We start from the raw sequence: 12,273 nt of genomic DNA on the forward strand, positions 1-12,273 counted from the left end.
ATTTACTCTCAATATATGACAATAATTTGGCTGAGGGGAACAAAATGTAATATTTGAAATTTGCTGGTAACATAAAACTTGTGAGTCCGCTACACCATTCGATCATGACTGATTTATTTTCTCTCTCAGAATTGGTTTAATATCATCGGTAAATATCCTAGTTTGTTGTTTTGTGGCAGCAGTACATTGCAATATTTAATAATAAAAACTATAAATTACAGTAAATACATATATATATATATAAAGTAAATTAAATATGTAGTGCAAAAAGACAGGGAAAAATAGTGAGGTAGCATTCATGGATTCATTGCCCATTCAGAAATCTGAAGAAGCTGTTCCTGATACATTGAGTGTGTGCCTTCAGGCTCCTGTACCTCCTCCTTGATGGTAGCAATGAGAAGAGGGTATGTCCTGGGCCCTGGGTGATGGAGGAGAACCCTACTCTCCTGCCTTCTCCCCTTAACCTTTGTTTGACACGCTGACTAATCAAGAACCAATCAGCCTCTGTTTTAAATACACCCAATGACTTGGCCTCCACATCTGTCTGTGGCAATGAATTCCACAGATTCACCACCCTCTGGCTGAAGAAATTCCTCCTCATCTCCGTTCTAAAGTGACATCCATGTGTTCAGAGGCTATGCCCTCTGGCCTCTGGTCTTTCCATAATTGCCAGCTTTTGGTTTCCTTCAACATTTCTCTGGAATAGCCCACTGTCCCACGTAAACTTCAAGGCAGCCACCATCATCCTGGTGCCCAAGAGGGCAATGGTAACCTGTCTGAGTGACTACAGTCCAGTGGCATCTTCCTGCTACACTGGACCCCTTCCAGTTTGCTTATCACTCAGTTGGTCTGCTGATGATGCCCTGTCTCACCTGGAAAATGGTTCCTCATACACCAGATTGCTGTTTATCGATTTTAGCTCAGCATTTAATACAATCAGCCGTCAGAAGCTGGTGGATAAACTGTCCTCAATGGGTCTCAACACCTGTCCCTGTAACTGGATCTTGGACCTCTTGATAGAAAGACCAAAGTCAGTCCACGTTGGCAGACACATCTCCTGCTTCATACTGCTGAGCACCAGCGTGGTCCAGGGCTGCATGCTCAGCCCACTGCTGATGCACGACTGTACTGCTAGATCCAGCTCAAACAGAATTATCAAGTTTGCTGAGGAATGCAACAGTGGCTGACCTCATCAACAATGACAAGACAGTTCACAGAGGGGAGGTGGAGCTACTTGTAGAATGGTGCGAGCGCAACAACTTCAGTCTCAACATAGACAAGACCAAAGAGATGATTGTAGACTTGTAGGCCGATCCCTCCTCACTGCATGCTAATGGCTCCTCCGTGGACAGGATTAGAAGCACCAAGCTTCTGGGTGTGCACGTAATGGACAATCTCAACTGGTCACTCAACACCACCCCTTTGGTCACAAAAGCACTACAGTGTCTCCACTGAGGAGAACAAAGGTTCCCCCCCCCCCCCCACCCCGATGATTCTAACCAATTTTTACAGGTGCACATTGAGTGTCCTGACCAGCTGCATCACCATCTGGTACAAGAATTGCAAGGTATTTGACTATTAGACCCTACAAAGGATTACATGGACAGCCGAGAGGATCATCAGGGTCTCCCTTCCACCCATGTGAGATATTATACACAAATATCTTTGACCACCTTACCATCAGGCAGGAGGTACTGTACCACGAAGACAAGGCCTGGCAGGATGGGAAACAGTTTCTTCCCGCAGGCCGCAGGACGGCTGAACTCCCCGCTTCCACTCTAGTCTCATCACATACAGTATGAAATGCCAGTAGTGTTACACTGTTTATTTTTTTTAAACTTGTGTCACTAATGCACCTTGTGCTAAATGTCAATCATCTGGAATACCTTTTATTATTTATGGTAATATTACTTTATGTGTATGAGTTACATATTGTGAACCTTGTACAGAGAAATGTTTCGTTTGGCAAAATATCTGTATACAGTTAAATGGCAGTAAATGTGGACTTCACTTGACATTTTATTTACTTCAAAGTTACTTGGCAATGAGCATTAGTGGAAAAATACTGACTACGATCACTAGAATTCATGATTATCAATATTTGATAAATTTCAAACATCCTTATTTGTTTAAGTATTTTCAGTGGTAATACTCACAGTAAGGTTGGCTACCAATGCTTTTGGATCATCTGTGAAAGAAGATCATTGCATTTATTTTAAACTCTGGATGTTAAACTGAAAGTCACCATAAAAGCCACTTAGCAAATTATATACATTAAATAATTCTGAGGTGATCGCTACCAAAGAGGTGGCTTTAATTACTTAACAAATAATACGTTGAACAAATTAGATGAATTCAACACTGAGCCCTACCAAGAGATGGCTGTAACTACTGAACAAATAATATTTTGAATAAATAGCTTTATTCCAAACTGATCACAAACCAAGAGGAGCCTGTAAAAACAACATCCTACTCCAACAAGACTACAACCATCACTGCATGCTGATAACCCACAGAGGGAACAAGCACTGGGCAGCAGATAGATTCTAGTTAAGATCAAGCATAACTATCTGCCAAACTATGAAGTGGCCCCATATAGTAGAACAGACAAAACGGCGGCCAGACCCCTGAAGAGAATGGAAATTGGCAAAGAATATATAATTAAGATTTCATCATGGCCTCTTAGAAATTGGTTTGGAGAGCATACAGGAGATTTTCCCTGAAGGTTGGCAACTTGCCCAAGAAGTTGCCTGCATGCACATTTAAGATCCAACTTAATTGTCACAGGCAACTTCATCAATGAGCAAGACTGGAAGCACTGATATCAAGAGATAGTGCAGACAATAACAAAATACCTAGCCATCAAACCCATAACACACTTCACCATGGATTCAGGAATACCCCTTCTACAAATATTGCTTCCATAAAGAAATCTTTCCAACAGCAAACATGACTTGCAGCAAGCACAAACCAGGGTCGTCTCCAGGTAATTAGTTTGGAAAATTACCCCTTGATATAGTACTGCAAAGCTTGGAAAGTTACCAAAAAACCATAAGACATAGGAGCAGAATTAGGCCATTCAGCCTGTTGAGTCTGTTCTGCCATTCAACCGTGGCTGATTTATTATCCCTCTCAACCCCATTCTCTTGCCTTCTCCCCGTAACCTCTAAAGCCCTTACTAATCAAAAGCCTATCAACATGTACTTTAAATACACCCAATAACTTAGCCTCCACTTCCATTTGTGGCAATGAATTCCACAGATTCACTAACCTCTAGCTAAAGAATTCCCTCCTCATCTCTGTTCTAAATAGACGTCCCACTATTCTGAGGCTGTGCCCTCTGGTCCTTGACTCCCCACTACGGGAAACATCCTCTCCACATCCTATCTACCTAACATTCAATTGGTTTCAATGAAAAGCCCTTGATATGCTACTGTAAAACTTATATATATATATTGCTGTAAATGAAGTTGGTGAAACTAGTTAATCTGAGTAAAATAACTTCAATTCCGAATTTACACATTTCTGGAAAATTAAATTAGCTGGCGAAAATCAGCTTCAAAAATGTGTTAAAATCACATCAGGCACTTAGTTCAATCCAGGAACTGAAGGTTACTTCTGAAGGAAAGCCACCAATTCCAATTGTTAAATTTAAACACAAAAAGTTCCGCAGATGCTGTAAATCCAGAGTCACACACACAAAATGCTGGAGGAACTTAGCAGGTCAGGCAGCTTCTATGGAAAAGAGTACAGTTGACATTAACGATGCTACTAGTTCCACAGAGGCACCCTGACCTGCGGGGTATTCTCTGATTTTTTACCATTGTAGCACAGTGGATTTCAGCTAATTGTGCCATTGGTTAATAAGGGCAGCCGCTTACTTGGGAACTGAAGAACTAAAACAAATCTAGAAAATAGCCAGGATTCCCTTCATTTATTTGGGACACTCTGCCAATTAACTGGGACAAGAAAATGTTGCCAAACAGTTTCTAACTAGTGTCAGTTGCACATATTTGTGTGGCCATTAGACATTGCACTGTGTTCGGAGTGAACAGTTTTTAAATGATGTCAGTTGTGTGTGTTTGTGTTCAAAAAGCAGTGATTTTGGTCCCTGATAGTTGATGAGTAATAAGCAGTAAGACAATTCAGAACTGTTTTGCTCACTGTGGTTTTAAGCATTCAGGCTTGGAGATGCCAGAAACGGTCAGGAGTGAAAGTGAAACAATTTCACTACTTCAGCAAGTTAGGCACTATGAAAAATTTGAAAGCATTGACAATCATCTTGAATGTTACAATAAAAATTAAAATTTGGAGGATGCAATCATCGACAGCACTGTATGAAGGCAGTTTATTATCTGCATGAGGTGTCTGCATTGCTCTTGTTTTATTCATTTACAATCAAAAGAACATGACGTGGAAGAAATTCCTACATCGATAACTATTAGGAATTAACATAGTTTTATCGTCCATGCCCTCCTCTGCTGCCATGATGAGACCACACTCAGGCTGGAGGAGCAACATCTTATATTCTGTCTGCACACCCTCCAATCTGATGGCATGAACGTCAATTTATCCAACTTCCAGTAATTGACCCCTCCCCTTCACCATTCTCCCATTCGCATTTCCCTCCTCACCTTATCTCCTTAACATTCCCCTGGTGCTCCTCCCTCTTCCTTCTCTTCCATGGCCTTCTGTCCTCTCCTATCAGATTCCCCTTTCTCCAGCCCTTTATCTCTTCCACCAGTCAACTTCCCAGCTCTTTACTTCATCCCTCCTCCCCTCCTGGTTTCACCTATCACCTAGTAGTTCTTCCTTCCCTCCCCTCAACTTCTTGCTATGACTTCTCATCTTTTTTGCCAATCCTGATGAAGGGTCTCAGCCCGAAACGTTGACTGTTTACACTTTTCCACAGATGCTGCCTGACCTGCTGAGTTCCTCCAGCATTTTGTGTGTGTGGCTTTGGATTTCCCGCATCTGCGGATTTTCTGGTCACAGTTTTGTAGTATTGTAGTAGTACTGGTGGTGTTTTAATTTGTTCTGCATTTCATTTAAATACATAATTTGTAACTCAGTTCATCACTTTTATATCTTTTTAACTATTTCCATGAAACTTGGGCTAATTGGGGCAGCCACTTAATTGGGCCAAAGTGTACCGGTCCCGATGTTTCCCAGTTAACCAGAGTGCACTGTATTTTGACTTAGTACAATGCTGGCAAAAATAAGGTATCCCAAGTGTTTACTGAAACATTAATATTGCCCCATACATTTTAGTATCTGAATACTTCAGACCTGTTGTCCCTTATAGTACACGTTTTTTAAAGTATAAAGGTTTAGCAAAAACAAACTTTGCATCCCATCATTTCTCTTACTTATTGACAATAATTTAATTCTATCCACTATGAGAGTATTCTGTCCACACACAGCAGCACTGCAAGTTCCAATTAATGGATCATACGCACAGCAGATTGATCAGAATGCTAATGAGTCATTGTAAAACCAGTATGAAGATTTAGAATTTATGTACCAAAGACCGATCTAAAATGTACTCACATCTGGCATTGTTACTGTATCTGGGTCGAATACGTCCCAGAGATCCAGGGAACAAAATTATGTCGTCAACATTGGACAGATAGTTGCTCAAATATTCCGTCTTGTCACAGCTAGCATCTTCCATTCCTTTAAGATAAAGCAGAAGTGACATTACCTTACTAATTTCTCCAAGTTTAAACCAGGGATTCCCACCTTTTTTATGCTATGAACCCCTACCATTTACTGAGGGGTCCGTGGAACGCCTGGTTTAATATATAATTGACTATTGGGTTCAGGCAGTTGAAGTTCATTCATGAAGAACTTATTTTTTTATTAATATACAGTAAATATGCTTCATGAATACTTGAAATTTTACAAAGGTTTTATGACTTCTAATTATTGATTTTCAAAGTTCAAAGTAAATTATCAAAGTACATATATGTCACCATATACAGCCCTGAGATTCATTGTTTTGCAGGCGTACTCAATAAACCTATAGAATAATAACCATAATAAAATCGATGAAAGACCGCACCAACTTAGGTGTTCAACCAGAACGCAGAAGACAACTGTGCCAATACAGAAGAAAGAAATTATAATAATAATAATAATAAGCAAATAAGCAATAAATATCGAGAGCATGTGATGAAGAGTCCTTGAAAGTGAGTCCACTGGTTGTGGGAACATTTCTTTTTCAATATTTTTATTAATTTCTACATAGAAGAATACAGAGTTCATGAAGATATACAAGTCAAAAAAGATAATACATTATATTTGAATCACACTTGCGATCTCATTACCCTATATTCATGTAAATTTAATTAAATCATAATATTGAAATATGACAATTTATTATATAAAAAAAAATCTAAGCCCACTACCAAGATCGAAGCTGTTTGGTAAAGAAAGAAAAAAAGAAATAAAAAAACCTTATCATATAGTGAAATATGTTATCAGCCAACATCTGTACTTTAACAGCAGGTTGTGGGAATATTTCAATTACCAGCCAGTGAAGTTATCCTCTTTAGTTCAAAAGCCTGATGGGTGAAGGGTAATAATACCTGTTCCTGAACCTAGTAGTGTGAGTCCTGAGGCTCCTGTACCTTCTTCCTGGTGGCAGCAGTGAGAGGAGAGCATGGCCTGATGTCCCTGATGACGGATGCTAATCCCCTGTGACAGCGCTCCGTGTAGATGTACTCAATAGTGGGCAGAACTTTATGATTTGGTATTAACTATTTACTATTGATTTTGCAAAAATATTATGATTTGCTGTTTATGATACCAAATCATAAAACAATATCCATTTACAAGGACCTTTACAAGTGGAGGAAGAGGTTAGGAGAGTCAATGGCATCTAACAGCCACTCCTTTGTTTGCATCTTTGGAAACAGCTCTATTTCCAGCTTTAATATCTCTGTTTTTCCCTTCCAGGATTCTTTTGAAGACCCTGACCTAGAGATACACGCTGACTTCGGTTCTTTGCAGGAATGGGACACACTCTCGGGGTTTCTCAACCGGCCGTTATTCGATATGCCAAGGGCACGGCCTAAGAGCTTCACTCACCTTCGAAGGGCCAAGATCTCGTGGCTCTGGAGACAAGGGGATCGAAGGTCATGTCCTGGCAGGAGATTGGTGTGCCATGGGAGTCAGACGATCTAAGGCTGTGTGCCCGGAGACCTGAGATCTTTGGGCACAGAGCTCGGAAAATGCGACGCAACAGACTTTTAATATTGTAAACCAGTGAGCTGTTTGTTAATTCTCCCCTCTCGCTGTGAAACTGAGACACCTCTTTCTCCTTTATTAGGGAGAGAGAGAGCCTTTGGTATGTTGAATACCAGGTGAATGAGTAGCCTTTGGGGTACTACAATTCTGTGTCTTTGCTGCTGCTTTGCTGCACGCTTGAGTGCTTGGTGGTGGGTGCTGCTGCTTTTTTTTTCCGCCTGTGGGGGGAGGAGGGATCGTTGCTTGCTGCCACTTATGCACGGGAGGGAGGGGAGCTGGGGGGACTTTGGGTTTCTAACATTTAATTGTCATTCACTCTTTGGGGGCACTCCTCGGTTTTTCGTGGATGTTTGAGAAGAAAAAGTATTTAAGGATGTATATTGTATACATTTCTCTGACATTAAATGTACCTTTGAAACCTTTGTTCCAGGATTTGAAGACCTGAGTCATAGGGAAAAGCTGAATAGATTAGGATATTTTTCCCTACAAAGCAGGAGAATGAGGGTAGATTTGATAGAGGTATACAAAATTATGAGGGTTTAGGTAGAGTAAATGCAAGCACTGAGGTTGAGTAAGACTATATTAGAGGTCATAGGTTAAGGGTCATCATCACCATCATGATTGTGGCATTCATGAGCGATCATGGCCTTTGACTACGATTGTTCTTGGTAAATTTTTCCATAGAAGTGGTTTGCCATTGCCTTCTTCTGGAGTGTGTCTTTACAAGATGGGTGACCCCAGCCATTATCAGAGATTGTCTGCCTGGCGTCAGTGGTCACATAACCAGGACTCGTCATGTGCACCAGCTGCTCCTACGACTATCCACCACCTGTGCCCATGGCTTCACGTGACTGTGATCGGGGGCTAAGCAGGTGCTGCATCTTGCACAAGGGTAACCTGAAGGCCAGTGGAGCGAAAGAGCGCCTTACACCTCCTCTGGTACAGATACATCTCCACCCTGCCACCCAAGGTTAAGGGTGAGGAGTAAAATGTTTAAGGGACATGAAGGGGAACTTCTTCACTCAGAGGGTGGTGAGAATGTGGAACGAGCTGCCAGCAGCAGAAGTGGTTGATTTAGGTTTGATTTCAACATTTAAGAGAAGCTTGGGTGAGTACAGGGACGGGAGTGGTGTGGAAGTCTGTGGTCTGGGTGCAGATCGATTGGGGTTGGCAGAATAACAGTTTGACATGGACTAGATTGGACAAAGTGCCTGTTTCTGTTCTATGACTAACACACTGAGGAAGCATTGATTAGAACTGTATACTTTAGAAAATCATACAGTATGTGAGGTGAGGTAGCTCATTTAATTGTGCAATCATTTTTATTATGAATAATGGATATGTTTGCCAAGTAGCTGTCCAAAGTAGTTGTCTGGTAAAGGTTCTGCAACTTGCAAATTTATTTTCTAATAAAATTGGCAGGAATTATTCGGGAAAGCAACGGCCAGCTGGAGATGCATTCTGGTTCAACTAGAGAACACAATGATGTTTGAAGATAATTGTCAGCTTAACTCCATAGTTGTTCTATTGTTCTGTGTGTTCGCCGCTCTTATTTGGAGCCATGAGCAATTAAATTTCAAAATGATTTGAAGCACAGAATTCTCTTGACAATTCCGTGTTCTCTATTTTGTTATGATTGATTTACCAGTGCGTTATTGATGGGAGAAATTCAATGGGCCGAATGGCCTAGTTCACTTGCTCTATCACATAGTCATTATATTTGTTACAAACACCAGTTTAATGATAGGCATCCATTAATCTCGTGAGACCATGGATTTGCGCCTTGGAAGGTTTTCAGGGCACAGGCCTGGGCAAGGTTGTATGGAAGACCGGCAGTTACCCATACTGCAAGTCTCCCCTCTCCATGCCACCGATGTTGTCCAAGGGAAGGGCACTAGGGCAGATACACCTTGGCACCAGTGTCGTCGCACAGCAATGTGTGGTTAAGTGCCTTGCTCAAGGACACAACACGCTGTCTCAGCTGAGAATCGAACTAGCAACCTTCAGATCACTAGAACAATGCCTTAACCACTTGGCCACGCGCCAACACACTAACACCAATAATTCTAACAATTATTGCACAATTTTATTCCCTTTACTATTAGCCAGATGACATTTAACTAGGACACCAGATGACTTGTTTTAGTGACAGAGTTTGGGACCCGGAGTATGAAAGTGTTAACTTATGAGGTGTATTTCATGGCTCTGGGCCTGTACTTACTGCAGTTTAGGAGAATGATGTGGGATCTCATTGAAACCTAAATCAAATATTGAAAGGCCTTGACAGAGTGGATGTGGAAAGGATGTTTCCTATAGTGGGGGAGTCTAAGACCAGAGGAGACAGCTTCAGAATAGGAAGATGTTCCTTCAGAACAGAGATGGGGAAGAATTTCTTTATCCAGAGGGTGGTGAATCTGTGGAATTCATTGCCACAGATAGCCGTGGAGGCTAAGTCATAGGGTATATTTAAAGCAAAGGTTGATAGGTTCTTGATTAGTCAGGATGTCAAAGGTTACGGAGAGAAGGCAGGAGAATAGAGCTGAGAGTGATAATAAATCAGCCATGATGGAATGGCGAAGCAGACTCCATGGCCAATTAGCCCAAATCTGCTCCTATGTCTTATGATTCACGCAGGACAGAAGTGAATCAATAGTTGTAGGTCATTTATTGTGTTACATGAAAGTGCTCACTCTAGTAGCCATTTTGAGAGAAGGTGAAAGACATTGCCTTCTCATGTCATTTGATTGAAGTACACCACAAAATTGTACTCAGTCCACACACACACACACGCCTGTGGGATTTCATGAGGTCATCATGATTGTGTGCTCTGTCTTATGACATGAGTGATCACTGTCTTTGACCATGATTGATCTTGGCAAATTTCTCTACAGAAGAGGTTTGCCATTGTCACCTTCTGAGTGGCAATGATGGGTGACCCCAGCCATTATCAATACCCTTCAGAGATTGTCTGCCTGGTGTCAGTGGTCACATAACCAGGACTTGTGGCTGCTCATACGACCATCCTCCACCTGCCCCCATGGCTTCATGTGACCCCGATTGTGCAGGGGGGGGGGTCGTTAAGCAGGTGCTACACCTTGCCCAGGAATGAACTGCAGGCTAGTGGAGGGAAGGAAGGGAAGGAACACCTTACACGTTCTTTGGTGGAGACATATCTCCAACCCACCACCCTTTTTCAAAGGTGTCCTTGTCAAAGGGTAAAGTCAAACCTTAAGTGATTTTGGGTGAAGGATAAATACACACCAAGGCACTAGGGAAAACTCTTGCTCTGCTCTACCGTACTGCCACTGAATCCCTTTCGAACACAGGCACATCGCAACATATCACAATGACGTATCAGAAGAGGCAGCCACACCCCCACCACTGCACAAGGCACTGGAGCATAGGCTCAGTTTTACATGCTGAAGTCTCTGTAGCAGAACACAACTACTATTTTTCCACTCTTTTTTGCATTGCTTATTTAATTATATATACAATATATATTTTCTTATTGCAATTCATCATAATTTTTATGTATTGCACCATACCACTGCCGCAAAACAACAGGGAGAGGAGAAGATGGTGGCACGACGCAGCTCGCAGCGGCCACACCGGTGAATGACATCTGTTATCTGTCAGGTAGGGTGCTGTGAACAATCCTGATTTGATGGAGACAGATGTGAGAGCATGGAGGAACATCTGGTGAAACTTCTGAAATGCCTGCTTCGCTGCCGTTGCTACTGTGTGATCCAGCATCTCCGGAGGGGAAGGCCCCGAGTCCTCGGCCTTGCTTGTTGCTTGGCGGCCGGGGCAGGGTCAAAACACTCCGGAGAGATGGTGCTGGGTGCCGGAGGGCTGGTCGGAGGCTCGAGGTTTTCGGACGGACTCAGAGTTGGACTGTGGTCGGGTGCTTCCTAGTGCTGCATCGACAAGTTTGTGGTGCTGGAGGTTCATGGCAGGGAGAGTCTCACCCTTCTACTGTCTGCGTGAAATGATGGGACTATCAGGACTTGAGACTTTTTTTTTATCGTGCCCATGGTCTACTCTTTATCAAAATACGGTATTGCTTTGCACTGTTGTAACTATATATTATGATTATGTGATATTGTCAGTTTAGTCTTGGTTTGTCTTGTGTTTCTGTGATATCTTTCTGGAGGATCATTGTATCATTTCTTAATGCATGCATTTCTAAATGACAATAAACAAGGACTGAGTGTCCTCATAATCTAATCTAATCCAATCTAAATTCCACCACATATGCCAGTGGCCACTTTATTATCTGTACACCTGTTTGTTAATACAAGATCTAGTCAGTCAATCACGATGCAGCAACTCAATGTATAAAAGCATGCCGACATGGTCAAGAAGCTCAGGTGTGATTGAGAGGTCAGAAAATGGCTGAACTGGTTCAAGCTGACAGCAAGGTGACAGTAACTAGCATAACCACTCGTTACAACAGTGGGGTGCAGAACAGCATCTCTGAATGGACATCATGCCGAACTTTGAAGTAAATGGGCTACAGCAGCAGAAGATAATGGTGTACCTATTAGGTGTGCAAAATAAAGTGGCCACTGAGTATACACTGCATGTTATTGTCATTTATAGTAATCTTCATGTATTGCACTATACAGCAGCTGTAAAACAAGAAATTTCATGACATGTGTCAGTGATATTAAACCTGATTCTCAACCCATTAGCTTGTGCTCTCCACTTTTCACACCTGACAGTTGCTAACATTTAATTAGCTGTGAACAGCAAGAAAGAAGCAGTGAAAACCTGTGGTTTTATTTTCATTTCTCTCGCTTGTGAAAGCAAATTAAAATTTCAACACCCAAGAGTTCAGCCAATGAAGTGTCTTACCGTGATCACCAAGGAAGATGATGTTAACACAACGGTGCAAGTTCTTCTGTTTGAGACCATCCATTAGCTGCCCAACAATTCTGTCTATGTGCCGAAGATTTTCAGTCAGCTAAACATTAAAACATAAAATACCATAACATTTCAAGCAAAGCGCCAATAAAACAC

The 12,273-nt window shown here is 41.8% G+C and overlaps 1 protein-coding gene across 4 annotated transcripts in view; it reads right to left on the reverse strand.

Annotated features, from left to right (window-relative positions):
- The window catches only part of enpp2 (ectonucleotide pyrophosphatase/phosphodiesterase 2), a 166,614-nt gene that overhangs the window by 49,732 nt on the left and 104,609 nt on the right, over nt 1–12,273 (reverse strand). For all 4 annotated transcript variants that reach the window (XM_072251946.1, XM_072251952.1, XM_072251951.1 and 1 more), the window contains 3 exons: nt 12,109–12,217; nt 5,551–5,676; nt 2,157–2,188 (listed from right to left, as the gene is read on the reverse strand). In XM_072251946.1, the coding sequence (XP_072108047.1) occupies nt 2,157–2,188; nt 5,551–5,676; nt 12,109–12,217 (267 nt within the window). The remainder of the gene's footprint in view (nt 1–2,156; nt 2,189–5,550; nt 5,677–12,108; nt 12,218–12,273) is intronic.

Source organism: Mobula birostris, chromosome 1 (assembly GCF_030028105.1).
Source record: "Mobula birostris isolate sMobBir1 chromosome 1, sMobBir1.hap1, whole genome shotgun sequence".
In the NCBI taxonomy this organism is placed as follows: Eukaryota; Metazoa; Chordata; class Chondrichthyes; order Myliobatiformes; family Myliobatidae; genus Mobula; species Mobula birostris.